Here is a 25,889-nt window from a genome sequence, read left to right on the forward strand (position 1 = left end):
AGAAGCATTTAATCTGAATATAATATAAAGTATCATTGAAATGACTGTATATAAATGACTATACAGAGATACACACATGTTCTAATCAAGTCTTTGACTTAGAAAATGTACTTTAAATTAACAAAGTCCATGTTACACAAGCAAACAGACGTGACGAGAACGCTCTCTAATCCAGTGTTGTCTCTGCAAAATCTTAATAATTCAGCCAACACATGGAACAACATCCACATTGTTTAAAAAGTTACAATCCCTTGGTATTTGTAGCCACATGGAGGCGCTCTAAGGTGCTTCAAATCCGCAACAAACTGGACTTTGGCTGTCTCATCATGGCCGACTATTTGTCTGGTTTTGGCCCCATGTGACTTGAGCAATGGATCAATGTTGATGGATGGATCACTGATACAGCTTCTCCCCTGCTGGTGTCCCAGCTGTGCTCTCATGGACATGATGTTAGCCCCGTCTCTTCACTTCTTCATGATGGAGGAGATATCCAGAAACATACTCTGAGAAAGACAAGAACACATTAAACACACATTGTATACCTGGAATTCATGAAGTAAGCATCTTTCACTATTTGTCCAATGTCACTGCTCCATTAGTTACCTAACACTCATCATTTCTGTGACCCTAAAGGTGTACGTTCACATGAGGGAACAACATGAAGAAGTAGAATGGCACCCAGTAGAGCGCAAACCTTTGCCAAGCCCAAACCTTTTCTTATCTGGATACAGACTATTATCCTGATCTAAACTAAATTGTACAAAGTCAGAGATCTCAACACAATAAATATGTATATACATCAAGATCAAAACATGATTTGTCGCAATGTCAAGGAAAGTAATTCCTAAAACATTCCTGGATCTGCCCTGTGATTCGGATCCACACCAAAATTTTAACGGGTTCCTTCCTGGCCCATGTCCCATTCCTCCACCAAGTTTGGTGCAAATAGGTTCTCTATTTTTATCATAATCCTGCCATAAACAAGCAAACAAAGAAGCGGACAGACACAGGTGAAATAATAACCTCCTTGGTGTTGGTAATGATGAATAAATCCTTTATTGGTGATCTTACATGAGTGGTTGAGGCTTCAATGTGTGTTGAGTGTAGCTAAATTTGGATTATTGGCAAACACTGCACAGCAACAGGTATTGCTATTTATGTAGCATCAGAATTATCACACACATATGAACACTGGCCAGAGGTCATCAAACACACTACAAGTCTCAGTCGTGGTGACTACATTACTACTAAAACGCAACACTTTTTAACATATGCTGTTGTTCGTTGTGTCAGAAGTTTCATTTGGATCTTAACCGACCGCTCCATGATCTCGTCTGTTTTCTGCATTTTATAGTTAATAGGCTGCTAACTGGAAATTTTGCACAATCCCAGGGCAGGCTAACTGTTAGCTTCACCCAAATTTAATTTCAAATGTCACGCTGATCATTTCTGACGTGAATCATAAAACATAAACTGTAAACTGTCGTAGCGACATGAGTAGTCAGAGACGCCAAAGATGTTTGAATTTACATACAATATGAGTTGATTTAATATTGAAAACAACACATATACACTACTTGTTAGAAGGCTTTGGGGTCACTCACAGACGGTTTGAGAAACACTGAATTTAAAACATAATATTTTAGCTAATTTCCCCTCTCTATGATGGGCTGTTTTAGATGTATGATGTAACTGATGACATGTGAAGCCTCTGTTTCCGTCTGTACCATGCGACTGCTTTTGATGACAGTTCAAATCATGGAGCAACATTTTACTGTGTGTATAAGACCTCAGAGAGACATTATGCATTTTCATTATTTCTACTTCTGTAACACTGACTGACAGTTTGCGTACGAGTGGCTTGGTCGTATCTGTGATGGATCCACGAAGGAAAAGAAAAGACTTTGATCTTATGTCTCCCAATAACTGGACGGCTCGAGGATCCACTGTAATAATAGGTTGGACTGGAGTTTCTGTGTATCCGAGTTGATGTTCCAAAATCATTTCCCATTATACACTGACTGCTCAGTTTTCACACTTCAGTTAAGGGGAAAGGGTGATCAGGCTTTGTGGTAGCTGCCCCAAAACTTTGGAACAGTTTACCTCTTTCAATTAAGCGTTCCACCTCCGTCAACATTTTTAAGACTAAACTTAAAACCCATGTTTTCTTTGGCTTTTGAGTGTCCCGAAGGTTTTATCTTTATCTTTTATCCCGTATGTTTTTATTTTAAGCTGTTTTCTGTCTGTCTCAGACTATGGCATAGTTGATTATGTCGTGTGTTTTTGTTGTATATTATTGTACAGCACTTTTGTTTAAATGTGCTTCATAATTGAACTTGATTTGATTTGAAAACAGATATTGAATCTAACTGATATTAATGATAGAAGATATTTGATGCCTAGAAAATATGTTGATTGTCTCCACAGTAATTACTATAAAGGTCTGCTTTGAATAAACATTTTCCCTTATGCTGTTTGTATTTGCCTGTTTCACATTGTGGCCAGTAGATGTTGCTCTTTTAACATGAAGCATCAAGAGATTAAACTTTTCTCAAACAACTGCTGGAACAATTCAGTGCTTCACGAAGCTTCGTCTCACTGTCCTTAACATCCATTCATTTCAAGTTTATGGAAGAACGCAATGTGCAGATATGTGAATTATATAATCATAATAATGATTTTTTGAAAGTATAAAACTAAACCTGAAAGCCATGTCGGCTGACATGTGTCATGAAGAAAAGTCATTTGTCAGAGCAGCTGTATTTGCAGACTAATTGATTTATTAACAGAACATAACGTTAGTGTTTAGGCAACATTTTAACATTTAAAGGTAACACAACGTTGTTTCAGATTTCCAAATCTCCACTGTCTATGATGTCCTTTACACACATGCATTAAACGTTGAACTGATACTGTATGTTCAATGCTATATTCTGTTTATTCCATTACATAACAATTTGAGAATGAATTAATAATTAATGTGCACATTTTATTAATTTGAGAACACGATTTCAGCTCTGTATCTATCTGTGTTTATGAAAGAGTAGTTATGATCTGTAAAATGTATATAATATAGAGTCTAATTGTGCATTTAATATATTTTTAATAATTCAAATTATGCTTAAATGTCCTATGACCGTCATGTTAAATGAATAATAAAAACTAGTTTCATTTTTTTGTATTTAACTTAGATCATGTCTTATAATTTACCTATTTCTTGGTTATAATATTTATTTGATTTCATGAACTTATAATAAAATTATTATCTGGGAAACTTTTTGTTTGACTTCTTCAATAACCCACCAACAGATGCTCCATGTTTTAAAGATATATGATATACAGTATATGATAAAGATTATTATGACAGATGAAACGATAGACGAGCTTCATAACTGAACAGTAAATGTCTGCCAACCCTCTAGATGAATGTGGAATGTGATTCAGATACAAAACAATCTCTTCTCTTTACTTGCCATTGACATCCTTCGGCCTCCGGCAGGCGGCATCATGGGCATGTCTCCCTGCAGGGATCCTAGCTCGTCCGACTCCTCTGAGGTATGGAAGGAAGGGCTCGTGGAGCGACTAAAGGAGGACAAGCTCTCAGAGGGTGGCCTGATCATGAAACTGGTCTTTCTGGGGTTAGGGACCAGGGCCTCGCTCCCCATTGACTCCCTTCGCTCGTCCTCATCGAGGTCTGTGATAGCACTTGGCCTGAAGGTGCTACTGGGCAGCAGGGCGTCCAAATGGCTGGGGTGAGGGTGTTCTCCTTCGTGGGTGTCCTCAAGATGGCTGGCTGAACTTTCCTCTGCGTTGGACACAGCTGAGGCCCAGGGCGGATGGTGGGCCACCGTGGCTGCGTGGCCATCTTCATGGGTTTGGGCAGCTTGCATTGCACAGTTCTGGTCAGACCTGGGTGGCATCCTAGGTTGGGGGCAGATATAGCTGGTCTGACTGTGTACCAGATGAGCCAAGCTGTTGTGTCTTGAGGCGTCCTGGTTGGCTTTGAGCCCAGTGTTGTAATGAGGAGGCTTCATGTCCGCCTCTGGAATCACTTTGAAGGTCTGAGTCAAAGGCCCGTTGTGAGGTGATAAATTGCTCATTACACAGAGATGTGGTAAGGACGCCTTCTTCCTGTTCTTGTAAATCACACTGTCGTCTTCTGTGTACCTCTCTCCGTACAGCGTCTGTTTGATTTTCCTGATGCCCAGGTGAGATATTTCCAGGACGTTGAGGAAAAGTGACACACCAGCGATGGCGATCATGAAGACCATGAAAATGGTCTTCTCTGTTGGCCTGGAGATGTAACAGTCTACACTGTTGGGGCAAGGCAGCCTCTCACACTTATAGAGTGGCTCCAGTTGGATACCATAGAGTATATACTGGCCCAGGATGAAGCAGACCTCCACCAGGGAGCGTGTCAGGATATGGATGATATAGGTTCTCAACAGAGAGCCTCTGAGAGGCGCCTTCTTCACCCTCCTCTGCTCGTCCAGCTTCCTCAGCTCCCTCTCCATGCGCTTATGTTCATCCAACGCCAACTCCACCTCGTCCAGCTCCTCCTTCAACTGGGCCCGTCTGCGGTGGCGCTCCTTCTCCAGCGATCGGATGCAGTAGAGGGCGTGGCCCATGTAGACCAGTGAGGGCGCGGACACAAAAATGACCTGCAAGACCCAGAAGCGAATGAGGGAGATGGGGAAGGCACGGTCGTAGCAAACTGCCTTGCAGCCTGGCTGGTCGGTGTTGCAAACAAACTCAGACTGCTCGTCATCCCACACGTCTTCAGCGGCCGCTCCCAGGATCAGCATGCGGAAGATGAAGAGTATGGTAAGCCAGATCTTGCCCACGATGGTGGAATGAATGTGGACCTCTTCTAGGATGCTGCCCAGCAGGTTCCAGTCACCCATGGTCAGCTTCTCACCACTTCACTGCCACATGTCCTCAAACTGTGGAGACACAGCATGCATGGAAAGATTATGAGAACACAGGCCCCTGGGCATAGACAGGTTAAAGGACTTTCACCGCTCGTATATAGGACCCCCAGGCTGAAAGAGACATGAAATGACTACAAACAACGCAAAGACACTCTCTGACTTTATGGTCATTTTGTGTCTTTTAACTGCGCTCTTTGACTTTCAGACAAGAACTAGAGACCACCTTGTGATTGGATCACAACTGCTGTGACATGTTGATGTCCATGTTGGTGGACATCCCATGAGTACTCATTAGTCAGGGTTAGGGTTAGTAGTCATTACTCATTGGCCAGATTACATCCATCTTTGAACTCAGCCTTCAATTTGATTACACACCTGTTAACTTTTGTGACTTATCTTGCAGGTTGTGTTGACAACATTTGTCCACAAACCTATCTCACTGGTAATCCCTTCTACAGTAGGTGTCTCCAGGACCACGTTTTGCCATGATGAGACATGATGAAAACAACACCAGCCCTGCTGTCACAGCTGGTCTTCGACACCATTGCAGTTAGCTTGACCTGGTTTGGATTCCTTCAGTGTCAGTGCTTCAGCAGGTTTTTACCAGCAGCTGAATTATCCACAGAGGTTTCCTCCTCTCCATAACAAACACACCAGGGGATTAAAACCAGTGAAAACACTGAGTAAAACTGTTTTCATGTTAAAAAAATCATCCCTGATTGGCTGTGAGCTGAACTGCTGTTAATGTTTACTCAGCTCTTTTGTCTGATAACTTCAGATCCAGACATCCGATGACTAAAATCCTTCATCTGGTTCAAATATATAGATAAAACCATCCAAGATCTAAAATTGTTGAACTTCTGTCAGACAAACACAACACTGACACATGATCATAGAGGATATGATGTCATTGACAAGCGACCAATGAAATACAAGAGAACTGTTGAAAACTAGCTGTTTTTAGACATTTTAATGTGGAAAAGAAAAAGATTATAACTTTATATAAATCCCCAGTTAACCTTTACAGAATAATGTATAATGAAAACAATCAAACTGACAATGTGTCTTTATACTGACTGACCTCTCTACACAGTCTGTGGCTGTCACTCTCAATCCCATTGCTTCCTATGGAAGATGTAAATCTTGCACCAAACTTGGTGGAGGGATGGGACATGGACCAGCGAACAACCCATTAAATTCTGGGGTAGATCTGGGTCATCTACTCTGAATTTGAGTTTTTTTCCTCTGAAGTCTGGTGTATGTTGTTTGACATTGAACCTGGAGGAGGTCTGTGGTCTCTGAGGACCTTTCTGGTTGGGGACTGTTTTAAGGGGGGATTAATCCACATTTGGTGCTGTAGTGAGTATCTCTGGCAGTAAGACAGGGGTATGTGGGATCGAGTCAAAACAAACTAGAGCTTGTCACATCAGGTGTGGCAGGCAACATGTAGATATCTGAACAAATATTGCCCTAAGACAGAAAATAAAGAATTTGAAATGTGATCTGAGAAAAATGAAGAGAAAATGGAACAAAGCAGTTTGATTTAAATACAGGGCTTAGGCTTTACTATACATCAGTATATCACAGCGGCTGCTGTCATAGAACATCATTACTCAGTCAATGGTGCACCTTCAGAAGTCACCTCTGGATGACATCATCACTACAGTCTAGGGCTTAAAGACACCTGTTTGAAAAGAAGATGACTCAACTCCAGTGATTTCATCATGTCACTGATGAAACTGAACCCCAGCTGGTCTTTTTCAAGGCCTTCTATCACTGGAGCTTATGTGTGGTCATCCTATTTTCAAATATGTCACTGCCATGACGGCACTGAATTTCTGGTGTGTGTTCACTGGACAAAATAAAACCAATTCATCTGGAATCATTTCAATCTTTTTACAATCACAAATAAAAGAAAATAAAACATTTACACTTACTATTGAGTCTGTCTGAGAAAACTATTCTACCAGAGTGATTCCTGGACCAGTGTGTTGCACAGCATGACATAACACCAAATGACTCCACTCAGTGAAGTAACCATTTGTCAGTATCACTTACATATCACTGGTATGGGTTCCCTCTTTGCCTCTTGATGCACTTCATCATGTTCAGATAAGCATCCTATGATTTGACAGTGTCTGTAGAGCTACCCCATGGAGGTGTCTGGAGGTCCTCTTGTGCCGGTCCCAAACTCCGGTCCACATCCCTTTGCTCCCCTCCGCCTTTGTTTCTCTGTGTATCTGTGTTGTGTGTGCTGTGGCAGCAGCAGCCTGTGTGTTGCGAGTGCTCTCCCGTGTTACATGCAGAGTTCACAGGATGTGAGCATCGATCGCCTCCCGACGGGACAATGCCCCCCCACCACCCTCCCCTCTCCCACGCCAGCGGTGCCAACTCCAACCAGTGCCATCAATATCACCCTCTCTAACAGAGCGAGGTGATGTTTGTTTATGGCTGGTTTTTCACATAGGTCCGGATCCTGGGGCCCTCAACATAAAGATGTTACTGAGCCAGCGGGGAGGCCTTCATGTTTGAGTTCAGCTCAGTTCACCAATCTAATGTGGATAATGTGGCTTCATTTAACCTGTCGTCTTGCACACAGCTGTTAAACTGATGGGTTGGGGATATTCATGCATGCATGACTGGCTGGCATCCCTGCTGTGTACATTCAATACAGCAAAGTATGAACAAGGACATGGTAAAAGTCTTCATGTGAAAAAAAACTCAGTGGTTTGGCATCATTTGTATTTTTATTATGAATAGAAATTGTGAAAAAGCAACAAATAATTTAATGAACTTTAATGAACCTTTTCTGCTTTTTAATTTCCCAGACGTTCAACATTGGTAAATACACTGAGAGACTGAGATGTGAAGATTGACATCAATCTCAGAGACTGTCCTGTAAAACACGAGCTTATAGGTCGTCTGTGCAGCAGGTTATTATGATAGCCTATAGATACGTTTTGTTGCTAGGCGACATCTAGTGGTCATAGTAATTACGACAGGAGCAAAGGGAAAAGTGCGTTGACGTCGTCTAAAGAAAGACAAAGTCCAGGTCAGGAGGAGGTTGTGGTGGATGGATGAATATGACACAGGAGAGTCGTGTTTGATTCCCATGTGAAACCAGCTATTGTTTCTATTATCCATGACTTTTCAACAAAGTTAACTATGTTGTTATTTTTGTAACCATGACAACAAAGATTGTCTAATGTTAAGGAAGTACTTATTTTAACCAAAATCCTAATCCTAAACCTAACCAAGCTATGAATGTTATTATAGCACCTATGGCGATGAAGGTAGCTACACCGCTCCCGGTAGAGTCTGTGTGTTTAATATTATAACCATGACAACCAAGGTTTGGTACACCTATTGCAGTAGGGGCGCTTAATTCAGGAGACACTCCAATGGGTCGTATCAGAGGGTTGAAAAAAACTACCTGATTGGTTGTTCTGGTTGGAGGAGCTGTTGCAATCTCATGTGTGTATGTTAGGTACCAAGATGGAGTCAGGACATTGTTAGACATTGTCAGACAGCATCTACTAACATCTCTGAAGCTCATTATTTGTCAGGCTGTCGAGCTGTGTCTTAATAAATAACAAAGGATGGGTTTAGAAATGGATAAAACTCTAGAGGCTGTATTACTGACAAAAATCAACTGAACAACAGAGAAGAAAAAAATAAAGATGAAGAGCAAGAGGAAACAAATCTTTAATTTGCCTGATTTTGAAAGTATTCTAGGAAAGATCCCCACACCTTCAGGAACTTTTTGTTTGAGTAATGAACTGAATAGTGGATCATTTAGAGGCTTAGACAGGACAGCCACTGAGCATGGGTTCAAAGTTAAAATAGAGGTTTGGAAAACATCTCATCCAGTATTTTCCCAGGCTAGGACAGTCAGGAACAATGGGAATAAGGGAGGCTTCGCCTCTTTTATATTTGTTGCAACAAGGTTTCACATCTGGATAAATATGAGAAAGTTGGGCTTTGGACACATGGGCCCTATGTACAACTTTTAACCGTGACAATGACTCAAGATTTTAAGAAGAGATTTTCAAATCTAAATTTGAATGAAACCTTTTAAAATTATGATTTTTAAATGTTATTAAAGTCCCACAACCATAATATAACACCATGGCGAACATGTTAGCAACTATAAACACAGTCCTTCTGTTTTAAATGTCTTCACACTGCTAGAGCTTGGGTCATTTTCCATACACTTTGCTGCAGTACAGACATTCAGGTTCAGTTATGTGTGTGATACTGAGTAGTTTAGATTAGAGTACACTGCTGTTTGTCAAAAACAATGACATGACACAGGCGTGTGTTTTTAGCATATTGAATGCTGACCCTATCCTGCTCAGGGAGGCCCATGTGCCCCCTCCCTCAGTCCAGAGTAAAGCAATAGCACATATTACTGGCTTGATTTGAGAGCCCTGGTGCTTGGCTGCATAAAATGACCAGCTGTGCCTAGAGGGCCTTTAATTAGGTTTCCATCGCGCTCTGACAGAGTCAATGTAGCATTGATTTGATTTTCCCTCCAGAAGCTGCTGCTGTGGTCGCTGAGGCCAAATGCCAGATGTCACACCAGGATCATTGGGTTACACAACCAACGGCTGCTTCATCAGAAGCTCCGCCCGACAAACTGACTGACAGCTGAGCAGCGAGGGCGGAACTTTGTCCGATCTGTCTGTTTGTTGTTGAACACTGGGCTTAAACTCACCCACGTGTTGGTCTTCATATCTTTGTGAGGACTCTGAATGCACTTAGTAACCCCAACTTATAAAGAACCTAATTCAAGTATTGTAGCTGCCATTTTAAGGAATTCATACTTCACTAATTCAGAGGTTAAATTACTTATTACTTATTGTTGTTACTTATCTATTTATTTAACAGCTAGTTACCACTTGGAAATTTGGATTTCACATGCAAAATGAATTATATAAAACTTCCTGACTGTACAGAATTATTGGGTTTTAAAAGTAAAGTTTTTAATTTAATTGCAATTAGCTCCATCTCAACAACTTTACCACAAAAATGCTTCTTACAAAGTAATGCATCAGTAAGCTAGTGATCCAATGACTGTAATCTACTAATAAAACTGCTTTTGGTATTTTGCCTTTATTTGACAGCAGACAATTTAGAGAGAAGCAGAAAACAGGATGAGACAGCGGGGGAGGACATGTAACAAAGATCCTCGGCCACAATCAAACAGTAGATATTTTAGTTACAGTCCAGACTGCAGGTGTTCAGGGACAGTTATGGACAGTTGCACTGTTTTTTGTTGTTCAGGCTCATTCAGCATATTTAATGTGAAATAAAATAAAATGGAGACAAGAATAAATTGCCAAATCCCAGCTTTAACATACAATACCTGAAGTTTAGGGGTTCAAGAATAAGTGAACAAATACAAATGAAGTAAAAAGCAGCTCAGTCAGACTGAGATCAGGTGACTGACCCTGACATTGTCCTGCTCAATGATGAAACATCGTCCAGTGAGTTTTGATGCATTTGACTGAATCGGAGCCACAGACTGCTCCTGTATACTTCTGTATTTATCCTCTTACTTCCATCAGCAGTGAAAGCATCAATAAATGAGAGTGTGCCAGTTCCATTGGCAGCCATCCATGCTCGAGCCATAACAGACCCACCATGTTTGATAGATGAGGTGGAGGCTTTGGGTCATGAACTGTCTGTTTTTCTCCACACTTTCCTCTTCCCATCATTTTGACAGAGGCTGATTTTTGTTTCATCACTCCACAGAACTATGCTCCAGTACTACCAGTCTCTTTCTGTATATTTTTGCAAACTGGTCTTTCTGTTTTTGAGGTTTACCACGAGTTTGTATCTTGTGGTGAGTTTATGGTCATCAAGTCTCTTGATTGATGACATGAAATGTCCACCAACATCCTAGAGAGTGTTCTTGTTTTACTGCGCAGTCATAAAGGGGTTTCTCACCATGCAAATTATTTTTCAGCCAAGACTTGTCGGTCGACCAGGTCACTTCCTGTGAACACTTGCTTTATTAAAATGTACTGTTGATTTTTGCAAACCAAACTCATCATAATCCCCTTAAATTGAATGGTCACCTCTTTGCTCCTCATACTGAAAGACAACTCCATATCATTCTAGATGGCAATTCTCAACTTTCAATCAACTCTGAGTTGCGTGTGAGCTCTTGTGTTTGCTTATGTTGAAATGAGTCACAGCTGCTCAATTAAAAAATAGTAGCCGGGTGTTCAGTTATTTTTAAACCTTTGCAACTTCTGTACAATGTATTAAAAGGACTATATCACCCTCCTGTCAAGCTGAATGTGCAGAGAACCAATGTAACTGTCCAAATGCTTCCGGTCTGGACTATATGTAGAATGCACCTTAATCATTAGGCTGTAAAGGTAACCCTATATTTTTGTTTTCAATACTAAAAGTATATTTTTCTAATAATACTTTTGGTACCAAGTAGAAAAAAGGAAAGATTTTGAATAAAAATAAACAACTATGAGGTACAAAAAAACAACTCTTACCGCACTACCGGATGGCAAACTGTAAAACAGATAGAAAGGTTCATTTTGCCAAAAAAATATGATTGTTCATATTCATTGTTATGGGACCTCTAGCAGCCATTTAATTATGACGAGAGCAAAGGAGGAAGTCAGGATTGTGATTTGACTATTAAACAATAGAGGAAAATCAATAACTAGATTTAGCTTTAGCTTTATCTACGGCTAGCCACAGCTATCTCACAAACTAGGTTTCACTTGATATATTCATCTGATCATAAGTCCGACAGTTCACAGATTTACAAAACCAGAATGCAGTAACTACAGCCAAGGTGCAGATACTACGATTTGGCTTGGCTTTTGGTAGTTACTGCAAATTTAACAAGCTATTTTAATGAAAAACACTTCATGAACCATTTCTATGGCATTATGGCTTTATATGATAAAACAGATGTGGTATCTGTGGTATCAACATTCTGTTGACAGTTGACTTATTGGTTCTTTGTCTCTTATTTCCTGTTTTATTTTGAAGTTTCTTACCTTGTGTGTCTGGATGTTTTGTTGAGTTTTGTAGACTGGATTTTCTGAGTTTTGTTTTATTGACCCTTTTACATCATCTGTCCTTTTTGTTTATGAAATTACCTTTTTTCATCACCTTTGTGTTGATGTACATTTGGGTCCTTTAATCCTTAAAATATACCAGTTCAATCATCAGTCCAACACCCACAAACTTCAGTCTGTGCATTCACATGTAGTACACTGAATACATAGTATACTCACTGGTGTAGGTTGTCCTAAATCAAACACTGCTGTTGTGCACTCACTGAAAATGAGGATTGCAACATGTGACTGCGATTGCTGCTCACCTGACAGCTGCTTTGCTCACTTGACTTGCAAATGAACGTTTTACTTTCCTGTGTGTGCCCCCTGTGTCATCCTCACTGTCAAGTTTGAAAATACGTTGGTGGTCCAACCCCTTTGGCTATGAAGCCAAGATGGCGACCGTTGAGGGTTTTAAGTGTCCATCGTGTAAGGGCTCTGGCTGAGTGGCTAAGGCACCAAACTGAGACAAAATCCAGATATGCAGTCCAGGTGTATTTATTTAGCAGTGACAACTGACATTCCCATGCAGAAATATGTACAGTGCAGGCCTGGCCAAAAATAAAAATATATATAAAAAAAGAGAAAAGAAAAAACAAGAAAAACTTGCCTCTGCACTGCATTGCCCCTTTTACTCTGGGCCCTTGCAGTTTCATTTTGCTGGCTTGTCTCTGTTTCAGGTATAATGATAATTGACTCACCAGGATATCCAGCCTCCTCCTTTATATCAGCTGGGTCCTACTAAGTGACATTAATTATTATCTATTAATCAATTTTCCCACAGGAGATTAACACCTGATCAACACATGTACTCTAAAGTTACAAAACATACTGAAACAAATTTGTAAATAAATATTCATTTCAAGGCAATTACAATAGCACTACTTACTATAAAACACATCAACACCCCTCCAGCTCTACCATACTTGGTCACTTCCCCTGGAAACCCCTGTTCATAAGCCAGTGGCAGCCTCCTGTGTGGCTTTGGCAGTTCCAGGTCTAAACAGAGAGGCATAAGTACAGCAGAGACCAAACAGGTGATTAACAATTGATTTCCCTTAATTTAACATTTTAAACAATAAATAAAAAGTGTATCTTTATCTTATTTTAAAATATATAGTGTGTGCTTTTATACTGACTACGCTTGTACTACACACTTCCTGACAGGAACTGGATCATTGGTTACCCATAACACCCTTTACTGTGTAGTTTTGCAGAGAGGATTATGTGTATTTTTGCAGAATCAGAATTTCCTCTTAAAGGTATAGTTCAGGTTATTTGATGTGGGGCTGTGTGAGGTACTCATGAATAGTGGGTACATTTCCCACAGGAGATCCTGGGCAACCCTATGTCAAATAAACATGTTTGGGTGTCATCAAGGTAATGCAATATGTGACAAAGTGCTGTCCCATTCCTATTTACACCATTTGCAGTCCTCACCTTATCACGTACCAGGTGACATCAAGGATTCATGGCTTAGGCCTTAGGTGGGACATTGGGATTTTGGGATTGAGCTCCTCTCTACTACACTCAACACAGACACACTGAGGAATCAGAAGACCAAAACCAGACTCCAAACCCAGGATACAGAGGTTCAGTGAATGTGGTGTTGTAGGTGTGGAGGTGGATCTGTGAGTCAGAGGAGACTCTGCAGAAGGACAGAGTGCCAGCAGGACAGTCCACATACACTGCTGCTCTGTCAGAGACAGAGGAGGAGGAGGAGGAGGAGGAGGAGGGTATGGCTGTTTGTACATTATTGTGCCAGACAGAATAATCATGCTCATCAGAGCAGTAAAGACTGAAGGACTGATCATTCCTTCCAAACACACAGTCTTTACGTTTTCCCCTCCTGCTGATTCCTCTGTAACTCACTGATATATAAACATCTCCTCTCCACTCGACCTCCCAGTAACAGCGACCAGTCAGACCAGTTGTACACAGTAACTGAGGCCAGTGGTCAAATCTGTCTGGATGATCAGGATACGGCTGCTTCTCTGTCATATATGTCACCTTCCTGTTGTTGTCAGACAGTTCGAGCTTTGCGTTCACTGTGTTTAAGTTGAATGTGAGTTCACAGGAATCTAATGGAGAGAAGTAGACAACTGCAGTTGTTGATCTATCTGATAAGTTATTGAAAGTTTGATGATGACACATGACATCAGTGATCTGAATGAGTGATGTGACAGTTTGAAGGTGGTTGAATGTGCTGCTTTGTTTTAATGAATCAAATCAAAAACACACTTACACTTCCTCAGGCCTGGTGTCAACCATTGGACTCCATCAGGTTCCAACCTGAAAGGAGGAGGGAGGTCAGACCAGCACATTCTCTTTCAGCATGCAGACATGGACATTACATGGCTTTTAAACACAGATTGTTTTATTATTCTGTTCAAACGTAGTCTTGTATGTATGGATTTAAGTTCACCACAAAGATGAAGGAGGGAACTGGAGTCTTTATCTTGTAATTATACGGAGCAGAGAGGCAACATGGAGAAAATATTTCATCATGTGTTCTTCATTTGATATCAGTTCTGATGTGAGACACACACTTTCAGTCTCTTGCTCTAAAGCTGCACAAACAAATGTCACAGTAAATAAAATGAAGACACAAAGTGGCTCCTGAATGAAAACTATACAGTAGCTGTAGGTTCACTAGACTTCCTCTGTTCACAGGACAATGAGTGAACCTAAACACACACACACACACACACACACACACACACACACACACACACACACACAGACTCACACACACACACACACACACACACACACTTGCAGAGACCGTGGGAGTCATTTGGCAGGAACAAGAAGTATAGCTGGGTGTCATCTACATAACAGAGAAGCCATGCGAGTAGATAATCGGATCCAAGGACGTGGTGTATTTGCAAAGAGAATGGTAGTACCAACTCTTGGGGCACCGCTGTGTGGAGGGGATGGGATAAAGATGTTTGTCCTTGTCATGAGACACTGAAAGAGCACCCAGTGAGATAGGATTCAAACCAGAAATAAAAAAAAGCGCTTTGCCCGGAGATGCGATGGTTCACTGTATCAAAGACTGCTGTAAAGGCTGCTGATAGGTCCAACAAGAACAGAACCAAGGACTGAGTTGCAGCTCAAGCTGCCCTTTGGACTTCAGTCACAGACAACAGAGCTGTCAAGGAGATTCTTCTGTAATAATAATTCTGTGTCCTGCTTAAAAACCATCCTTTCTATACACTTAGATAAGAATGGAAGTAGTGAGACTATTGAGCAGGATCAAGTGGGGGCTTTTTGAGCAGAAGAGTTACTTGAGCATGTTTGAATACAGTTGGAAATGTTCCCAAAGCCAGTGAAGCATTTATTACATTTGTGACTGCTGATACAATGGAGGGAGATGTGGTTTGTGGGAATGGGGTCCAATGAACATGTAGTAGGACGGCTACTGGACAGACGTTTTGACACATTGTTCTCAGTGAGAGAGTTGAATGAGGAGAAAGATGTGTTCTTGGCCTGAGGAGGCCGGGATGGACATGTGGTTGGACAACTACATGTTACACGTTTTGGAGCCTTAGATTCAGCTGGAGAGCTGAGTAAGGAGGGTAGTGAGGTACTGACCAGAAGAGGCCGACAAGGACATGAGAAAAATGTGGAGTGCCCTTAACGGGTGGAGACCGGTTGTCACTGAGAAGTTCAGGGAGTTGTGAGAGGTGAGCACTGAGGAAAAGTGGGTGGGAGACAAGTTGTGGCAGAATGAAACCAGAGGTGGTGGGATGGATGGAAGATCTGGGAGAAAAATAGCGAAGCAATTGAAATAGTGGTCAGAGATGTGCAGAGGTGTGACTGTTCTGCAGTTCCATTGTTAGGAGACAACATTTGAGTGAATGAGCATTTGTTGGAAGTTAGACTACATGTTAACCAGTCACTTCTGAGCCATTTCCAATTTCTGCTGCTCTGCTGCTGCTTAAATCCTGATTTTATAACAATGAAGTTGTCTGACAAATTCACTAAACACAAAAATTCAAGACAAAAGCTGTGCTGTGATTTCAGCGGTATTTACTTTTAAATTATCACTCAGAAAGAAAGTTAGAAGTAACAGAATATCTAATATCTTACACCTTATATTGCCTCACACACAGTGCACTGCCTACATGTGCACCTCATTCACATCTATATCCGCTGCAGTGTGAACTGTGTGCAGTGCTGGCGACTCTTTGGAAAGCAGCTAAGGTTTGTCCAAAAAGCTGCGAGATATGTTATGTGTTTTTTTAAAAAGGGGTGAAGGCGTCTAAAAGTCACTATATCTAGAAAGGAAGTTGCTAATGAGGCAACACTGTCTGAGACACGGCTTCTGACACAAGAAACAAGGTGGACAGAGGGGGACGGGTGGACCAGCCTTGTGAGATATGTGATTGGGCCAGCCTGGTATCTCTATAGAAAATGAACCAATGGCTGGGCCTGTTATATGGGTCTGTTGTTGCTGATTTTTTTCCCCGCTGTAGCAATCTTTGTCTGCTATGCCAGATTAATGGTCTAGCCCTGTGTGTGTGTGCACATGTGTGTGTGTGTATGTATTTGTGTCAGGGTTTCTGCAGGCTCCCCAATTTAAATCTAAGACTTTTTAAGGTTCTGTAACAAGATTTTAAACAATAATATAGCAGCAAACAACTATTTTCTATATTAAGATAAAGTGGAGTAATGGTGGCCTGAGCAGAGAACTAAGTCACAGAGTGCCTCTGTGTGTGTTGTAATCTGACTTTCTCTGGTCTTTGTTTTGGTAGCCAGGACAGTGTTGCGTGCATGTAAGTGCATGTTAAACTGTTGGTCTGACCCACGTTCATAAACACACAGGCACGGCCCACAGGTGAGATGGCACGATGAGTGCAGTAAGAGGCGTTCAAGTGAACGACCCTCTAGAATTTCCTCCACTGAAGAAACCACATTTTCATCTAAAAAGGCCTCAGACAAAAAAAAGAGATGAGACCAGAGCACAAGTGGACTGAACTGGACATGATGACTCAAATCCTGGTCAGCTGGTGGACCTTCAAAACATCCAAAAAGTTTTAAAAGTTTTTACCAGCTCCATAAGTGTCATTCATCTGGCTGGTCCGAATGGATAAGTCAAAGACTTTATTTCTTTCCCAGTCCAACCATGGAGCCAATACTAGTCTGCTGAAGGGTCCAGCTTGATTCTGAACTGCTTTTTCTTCTCCTGCATGTGTCAATATCTGGATGGTTCATAATGCTACATGCCTGTTTTCATTAGTGACGGTTACAGTAGACATGATGATAGCTAACTTGCTAATACCTATATTATGAACGTGTTGGGCAAATGTTGCTATCGCTAGCTGACTAACTGTCAGCATTGCTGTGGAGCATATCACAGCAATTCTAGTGTGGGCTAACGGTTGTGGCTGGATTGATTTTAGTTGGCTCTAGTGTTTCCAGAGTAACTTTATTCAGTTGAACGTCTTGTTGTGTGTTTAGTGGCCACTTTCATTGGGCTTCATATCACCTTGCTGACTGAGAATGTGAAGGGAAGGGGGAGTTGTGGTGAACGGAGGTCAGAGGTGTGGCCAATGAAGCATTAGGTTTGGTCTGTTTCTGGTCAGTGATAATTGTTTACAAAACCTTCAAGACCTTTTTTAAACCACTTACAATAAAATTTGAGTGTGAAAGTATGAATGTATTATGGAAAGCCAGCAGGGATGAAATGACCTAGAATTATTTATTATCATTATTATAGTATCACATTTGTTTTCAATACTTCCCAGCAATATGTGCCGATAATTCCTTATGGTAAACTCCATTCAATTAAAAAGGAATCAGGTCAAAGTCCAAAAGAAGCCAGAGAAACTGTAGAGCAAAGTGAAAGAGGCTCAACTCAACATACATGGACTCAGAGAGGAAGTCTGTCAGCCTACAGCTGCTGTATAGTTTTCATTAAGGAGAGACTCTGTGGCTTCATATGATTTGGTTTAAGATTTGTTTGGGCAGTGAGAGACCTTTAAGCGTGAGAGTCTGAAAACAGGTGTTTCATGACAAAAACATTAAATCAAAAATTATTAATTAATATTAATATTAATATATTAATTAATTATTAAATTGTTAACAACAGTGAGTTTTTTTCTGCTTGAAAAAATGTATGTCATAGCTATGATTTACTATCTCCTAAATAAAAAAGCTCTCATAACGACAAGATCAAGATCTCAGACAGGTTGATGTGATTATTGATTATCAGGGATACGATGGTGCAACCTGATTTATTTCTCTTTTATTTCCTCCTTGGTTGGAGACACTGAGAGATTAATGTTTCTGAGCAGTAGGGATGGTATTATTATTGTTGGTGTGTTATTATTAGTGTATCAACACTGAACAGGTCTCTACAGTCTCTGGGATTGTTCTGGTGAAAACACTCTGAGAGCTCAAAGTGACTCTGTTTGTTCAGGGGCAGTTAAACCAGCTGCAGCTGAAAGGTTTCCAAGCTGCTTTGTGCTGATACAACCTGAAATAAAGTCTGATAAAAACATGTATAGAGGCAATAAATATGAAATTCCAGCTCAGGTGACAGAATACACCTGACAACACCTGGTTTCATAACTGTGAGCTCTTTTCTCCTAAATATGACACAGTGAGTCATAATGAGACACTGAAGTTATCATTAGGAAAAAAATCTTCTTTTGTTGATACTGAAGTCAAAACACTTCTGTAGAGATCTGTCATGAGCTGTGACAGAGAAAAGGTTTCAGCTCTTCCTCTATCAGACAGTGTCCGTAGTTGCAGCAGACCTCTCCATACCTGAGAGTGTCCAGTCTCCAGTCTGAATCCTCCAGTCCAGCAGACAGCAGCTTCACCCCTGAGTCTCCTGGATGATTGTAGCTCAGGTCCAGCTCTCTCAGATGGGAGGGGTTGGCACTCAGAGCTGAGGCGAGAGAAGCACAGCCGTCCTCTGTGACCAGACAACCTGACAGACTGTAAAAACACAAAACAACACACACAAACCCTCTGTCAACACTTGGTGGTATGTTTTTTTTTAGTGTGTTTATTCTTTTGTTTGTGGTTGTGGTCTAGTTCGGTTCAGGTTGAACGTATTTAAATTAACAATTTTACCTTAAACATAATCGATGGAAATTGAAGAATTGAACAACTAAAGCAAAACCAAAAAAAATGATGAATAATTTTCATGTAAAGTAATTCTCTGAATCTAGACAGTATTGCCAAAGTGAGTTACACAGTTAGCGGTTTATTCACTAATGTAAATCAGATTTTAAATGATCATCAGCTAAAGAAGATGATGTACATGAGGTGTGGAGTTAAAAAAAAAAATTGATAAATAATAATGGAGGTCATGAAAATGCATGTGATTTGATGAATTTAAAGCCCTTTTAGGTATGATGAAAACGGATTCATGTTGTCATTTTTCCAGTCTTGAATTCATCATTCACAACACAAAATCCATTTGTCATTTCAGAGAAGCGACCTCAAGGGTTGAATTAAGCCCCCCCCAAATCCTTTGCTCTCTGCAAAAAAAATTATTTTGCCTCCTTATTACCTGCCACTGAAGGGCAAGCAAGGGCTGAGTAAAGCAGTGTGCTGCGCACAGCTCTACCAAGAAGCGTAACGGCACAAATCACAACATTAGACATATTTTATATTAGGCTTATATGAGGAGTGTGTGTAAATCTGTGCATACAAATCTGTGTGTACAAATTCAGGTAATAATGCATCTTTAAAATAACAGTAAAATTCTGCGCTACTGACTTCAGACCAGAGTGAAAGTGTATTTACTTCTTAATAATGTGGGTATTGGATGGGAAAATGACAAATGCATCTATCTGATGCAGCAGGGCCCTGTGTCTCTGATGCGAATAGGTGGTTGATATGGGGATAGACTGTAGAAAGGAATAAACATAAATAAAGCTTCCCCAGTTTTCTACTCTACCCAGACTCTGTTTCCTCTCTTGTTGTAGGTATTAAATATCGATACATTTTGCCAGTTTAGCTACCCAGATGTTTACAATTATATTTCCTAGTTTATTTTTTGACCTGACCTGAGAGTGTCCAGGGCACAGTGTGGACTCCTCAGTCCAGTAGACAGCAGGTTGACTCCTGAATCCTGCAGGTTGTTGTTACTCAGGTCCAGCTCTCTCAGACTAGAGGACTGGGAGCTGAGAACTGAGGACAGAGCTACACAGCTTCTCTGTGAGAGGTTACAGCCACTCAGTCTGAAGAGATGATAATAATGAATTAAAAACAAAAGGAATACATTTTTTCTCCTGTTGAAAAGATAGAAATGTCTTTATATAATGATGAAAGAATCCAACTATCTATACACTTACAGAGCTTTGTTAGAGGCTTTGATCACTGGCAGCAGCCTCAGAAGCGCCTCCTCTGAAGCAGAGTATTTCTTCAGGTCAAACACGTCCAGATCTTTTTCTGATGACAGTAAGATGAAGACCAGAGCTGACCATTGAGCAGGAGACAGTTTATCTGTGGAGAGACTTCCTGATCTCAAGGACTGTTGGATTTCCTCCACTAGAGAATGATCATTCAGCTCATTCAGACAGTGGAACAGGTTGATGGTTTTCTCTGCAGAGGGAGTGTCTTCAATCTTCCTCTTGATGTACTGGACTGTTTCCTGATTGGTCTGTGGGTGACTTCCTGTCTGTTTCAGCAGGCCTTGCAGGAGAGTCTGATTGGTCTGGAGTGAAAGACCCAGGAGGAAGCGGAGGAACAAGTCCAGGTGTCCATTTGGACTCTGTATGGCCTTGTCTACAGCACTCTGGTAGAAACGTGTGGATTTTTCTTTAAATAAATTAGGCGACAGGGTGACTGTTGACTGGGTTGACTGTTCTTCTGAGAGTAGATTGAGTCCAGAGTTGATAAAGGTCAGATGGACATGAAGAGCAGCCAGAAACTCCTGAACACTCAGGTGGACGAAGCAGAACACCTTGTCCTGATACAGCCCTCTCTCCTCTTTAAAGATCTGTGTTAACACTCCTGAGTACACTGAGGCTGCTCTGATATTGATGCCACACTCTGTCAGGTCTGATTCATAGAAGATCAGGTTTCCCTTCTGCAGCTGCTCAAAAGCCAGTTTTCCCAGAGACGCAATCATCTCCCTGGTCTCTGGACTCCAGTGTGGATCTGTCTCAGCTCCCCCATCATACTTGACCTTCTTCAATTTGGTCTGAACCACCAGGAAGTAGATGTACATCTGAGTTAGGGTCTTGGGCAGCTCTTCTCCCTCTCTGGTTTTCAACACATCCTCCAGAACTGTAGCAGTGATCCAGCAGAAGACTGGGATGTGGCACATGATGTGGAGGCTTCGTGATCTCTTGATGTGGGAGATGATCCTGCTGGCCTGCTCCTCATCTCTGAACCTCTTCCTGAAGTACTCCTCCTTCTGTGGGTCAGTGAACCCTCTGACCTCTGTCACCATGTCAACACACTCAGGAGGGATCTGATTGGCTGCTGCAGGTCGTGTGGTTATCCAGAGGCGAGCAGAGGGAAGCAGTTTCCCCCTGATGAGGTTTGTCAGCAGCACATCCACTGAGGTGGACTCTGTAACATCAGTCAGGATCTCAGTGTTGTGGAAGTCCAGAGGAAGTCGACACTCATCCAGACCGTCAAAGATGAACACGACCTGGAACTGATCAAACCTGCAGATTCCTGCTTCTTTGGTTTCAGTAAAGAAGTGATGAACAAGTTCCACCAAGCTGAACTTTCTCTCTTTCAGCACATTCAGCTCTCTGAAGGTGAATGGAAATGTGAACTGTATGTCCTGGTTGGCTTTGTCTTCAGCCCAGTCCAGAGTGAACTTCTGTGTTAAGACTGTTTTCCCAATGCCAGCCACTCCCTTTGTCATCACTGTTCTGATTGGTTCATCTCTTCCAGGTGAGGCTTTAAAGATGTCTTCTTGTCTGATGGTTGTTTCTGGTCTGACTGGTTTCCTGGATGCTGTTTCAATCTGTCTGACCTCATGTTCATCATTGACCTCTCCAGTCCCTCCCTCTGTGATGTAGAGCTCTGTGTAGATCTGGTTCAGAAGGGTTGGGTTTCCTGCTTTAGCGATCCCCTCAAACACACACTGGAACTTCTTCTTCAGAGCAGATTTCAGTTTACGTGGAGCAATATGTCCTAAATGAGCACACAAGAAATAAGATCTGTGACTGACTGATAAAGAAAATGTGACATTTTATTTCCCCTTAAGAATGCATATATGAACATATTTTCCCTCGTGTGTGTAGAGTTAGTAAATGTCTTGTTTCTCCATCGTGTTAAACCTTTAGAGAAATCCTCTTACTGCTCTGCAGACAGTCAGCCAGCTCCTCCTGCTTCATTCCCCTCAGGAAGTCCAGTGTGATCTGCAGAAATGCCTCTCTGCTGCTCCTCCTCTGCTCCTCATCCTCACTGTTCAACACCTCTTCATCCTCCATCTGACTCGCTAAGCATTCTGGGTAATTTTGAATCAGAAGATTCTGAATCTTCTTCAGCTCATTCTTCACAAAAGTGACAATGTTCTCCTCCAGCAGCTGGAACAGAAAATTATGTTAATGACACAATCAAACTAAAACCATGGAGCCAAACATCAGATCCATGTTGGACAGACTGACAATCCACTGGTATAAAAGTGCAGCATGGAGATTATTTTGAACAGAACAGATGTAAAAGTAGTTGTTGAACATTTACAGACCATAAATATGGAGTCCAGGTGTGTTTGCTGGGCAGACTGACCACGGGGAACCTCTGAGCTCTCCTGGTCCACTCTGTGGAGGAATCATGAAGAATGAGTTCACATTATGTCTGTCCACACAGAGACAGAGACGGACACAAGCTAAAGGTCCATGAAGTGATGTTTGGATGTGACCAGTGAATCAGACGACTCCCTCTAGTGGTAAAGGTTATTGGTCCTGCTGATCCCACTGAGAATCAACAGCTCAGTCTGCAGCTGTTTGTAGCTTTCAGCTCAATGTTTGGCTTCATCAGTCAGTTTGGTTTAGTCCCAACAGCTCTCATCAACCCTTCACATAGCTCTCCCTCCCTCACTGAACACTGCTGAAGTGCCCTGAAGCAAGGCACCTGGAACCTCCAGCTGCTCCAGTGGAGCTGCTCACTGCCTCTATCAGACTGGTTGTACTGGACAGCTCCCAGTATGAACAATGAACCAGTTAAGTTTCACTGAGTAAATGACAGTTCAAACATGAATCAGGAACATTTTCAGTTCACTCCATCAGAGGTGTTTGTCAGATGGTTGAATGGCATCTGAAACACCCACCTCCTTCTGTGATTGGTCAGCTGTGTGCAGCTGAGAAAGTGGGCGGGGTTCTTTTTTCATTCTTCACCCAAACTATTACTGTCTCTTTCAACTGCTGGGGTCAACTCAATGAACGTCTTCCAGGAGAGACTGTCTGAACATGGGAGACGTTATCTCCATATTTAAGCCCCCCCCCCATTACAGCCAGAGCATTACCTGCACCTTCCAGCGTGGACTTTCACAACAGATAGAAACACTTGGTCAAACAACACGTCATACAAACTAATTCTTTTCTACAATAACCTGAGTCTTACTGTCAGGTACAACTTACATCTGATCAGCTGATGGACGTTGTTCTTTAAAGAGAATGATTAACTCCTTTGAGTCGTCGCTCTTTAAAGACAGACAGCTGGGTTCAGTCTGGTCTGGTCTCTGCTGCTGGATCCTGAAACAAAAACAGAACTGATAAATGTGCATGTTGGATGAAAACTCATGAAAAACTTGTTCAACCATGTAATTATAACTGTAACTAACTTAGTGTGAAATGTCTTTCTTTCGCTGGGTACAGGTCCAGACCCACGTCCAGGTCCAGGTCCAGCAGAGTCTGATGTTTGCTGCTGCTCTGGGCTTCAACACAACACACACAGAATTTTGAGTGTTAATAATGACGGAGCAGTGATCTGAGCTTTGACATGGAGAAGAGTCATGGACAGTTAGAGATCCTCATCTTACCTCTGAGCTCTGGTCTGGCTCTCATGTTCCCCACACAGAGTGGTTTTAGAGGGAGGGGCTCCCTCCTCTCTGTCCTCACACTGATCCATGCTGCTGAGTTCACAACAGCTCACACGTTCTACCTTCATGTGGAGAGAAACACAAATCATTCATCTGCACATCAATTTACAAAATTTCTGCAACCAGACAACAGCGTGAGGCAGAGGAAGCTGCCATCAGCTGCTGTACTTCTACCATCAGTCCACTAGATGGCGACATGAAGCTGCAGTGAAGTGAAGAGCAGCCCAGCACACGCATGACGCATAGACGACCATTCATAGCTACTGACAAACTGAAGGACTGAGTGTATGCATCCCTGTAGAAAATGACTTCATGAAAAAAGCTACAGCTGATTATTTCACACACAGTTGGGACTGAATTAATTTCACCTCAAAGTCATTTCACTGACAAAATATGTAAGAAAATACTTTTTATAGCTCTTCAAACCCTAATAATTAGATTATCTACTTAGTTTTCTGTAATGAACTAGTTCTGCATTTAGTAATTGTAAAATAGAGACAGTATTCAATTGGCAATCTTCCAAATATTTAATTTAAATGAATTATTAAGCTATTGTAACCTGGAGATACAGAAAATGTGAAATTTATCGAGAGAAAATCAGGCAATTCAACACAGCAGAATAATCAAAATAATACAAATTCTATAGTAGATTTATGGATATAGATTGAAAAATGTCTAAATGTCTTTTATTTATGTATTTGCTTTTGTTCTTGGTACTGATCAAATACATGAAGTAATAATATATTATTAATGTACACCATAACAAAACTGTTTTGTTTATTTTTTATAATTGTCTTCATAAATATCACATAATATATAATAATACAGCATTAAAAAATGTATTTAATGTTGGTCCTCATCCTTCATCACGACAGTTACAGTGCTGAGTCAGTTGTAATGACACTGCAATAACACTATAATAACACTACAATGACAACAAATGTTAAAGAGTAAAATATGAAAAGCTGCTCACATTACCTGCAGATGGAGAAAATGATCTGCGCCACAAAGTTCAAAGTGAAAGTAAACTTCAGCAAGGAAACGCCCAGAGAGGCCTGTGCATATAACTGTGATATAACTGCCAAAAAAATAAGGTGTAAAATGAAGATAAGTAAACTTACTAAGCAGAACTGAATGTTTAAGAACATGATAAGTTTCACATGAGAAACATCCAAGGGCACATGTGGTTGGAATGTTTCTCATGTCTCTCTCTCTTTGTCCTCAGTCTGCAGTCTCTGACTCTCCCCAAAATGACTGTCAGAAAAATGCTCCACAACCATTATGAACAGTCAGGCCTGAAATCATTCACCTAAAACTCATGCCATTCTACACCGTACATTTGTTTCCACAGCTAGAGGTCACATCTGATGCAAACCTTTCTCATCGTGACTCCATGTTGTCCAGAGCAGTCAGTCAGGACTCCCAACGTCAGATTATCCCCTGACATTATCCTCCTTTTCTAGTATAATCAGGAACACAGAAGTTGTATATTTCATATTCACCAGAATATTATGTAATTTGGCCTCTACAATTTACTTATAACTTACTTTATTGTAAACCCACATAATGTATAATTTTATCATATTGATTTGTATCTGTCATTGTAAGAGGATGTATTTTGTGTCCCTTATAAATTATGAACACAGAATATTGAGAAATACCCTTAAACCAAATGAAGACAACAGAACACAACAACACAAATAATACAGTCACTTGTAACTCAAGCTGCGTAATTCCAAAAAGTCAAACAAAATTAAACTATAGATAGATACCTGTAACACCTTATCATAGCGTACCCTGTCACTTTATGTAGTGGAAAATGTTTAAAAACGGGTA

General features: G+C 41.1%; 2 protein-coding genes across 2 annotated transcripts; both read right to left on the reverse strand.

The window, feature by feature from the left end:
- LOC111225313 (gap junction alpha-10 protein-like) lies at positions 1 to 12,991 on the reverse strand. Its single transcript, XM_022750100.1, has 3 exons — positions 12,915 to 12,991; positions 3,474 to 4,943; positions 1 to 503 (listed from the first exon to the last, which is right to left on the reverse strand). Exons 2-3 carry the CDS (start codon positions 4,902 to 4,904, stop codon positions 465 to 467), a joined length of 1,470 nt encoding a protein of 489 aa, XP_022605821.1. The 5' UTR covers positions 4,905 to 4,943; positions 12,915 to 12,991; the 3' UTR covers positions 1 to 464.
- LOC111225311 (protein NLRC3-like) lies at positions 12,939 to 25,058 on the reverse strand. The gene is made up of 12 exons (XM_022750098.1): positions 25,032 to 25,058; positions 23,994 to 24,115; positions 23,796 to 23,888; positions 23,593 to 23,706; positions 22,701 to 22,773; positions 22,311 to 22,539; positions 20,344 to 22,144; positions 20,056 to 20,229; positions 18,803 to 18,976; positions 14,271 to 14,317; positions 13,466 to 14,106; positions 12,939 to 13,024 (listed from the first exon to the last, which is right to left on the reverse strand). The coding sequence occupies exons 2-11, from the start codon at positions 24,080 to 24,082 to the stop codon at positions 13,556 to 13,558; spliced, it is 3,345 nt and encodes a 1,114-aa protein (XP_022605819.1). The 5' UTR covers positions 24,083 to 24,115; positions 25,032 to 25,058; the 3' UTR covers positions 12,939 to 13,024; positions 13,466 to 13,555.
- Between the last annotated feature and the right edge of the window lie 831 nt (positions 25,059 to 25,889).

Source organism: Seriola dumerili, unplaced genomic scaffold (genome assembly GCF_002260705.1).
Source record: "Seriola dumerili isolate Sdu_G_001 unplaced genomic scaffold, Sdu_1.0 BDQW01000149.1, whole genome shotgun sequence".
NCBI classification, from domain to species: domain Eukaryota; kingdom Metazoa; phylum Chordata; class Actinopteri; order Carangiformes; family Carangidae; genus Seriola; species Seriola dumerili.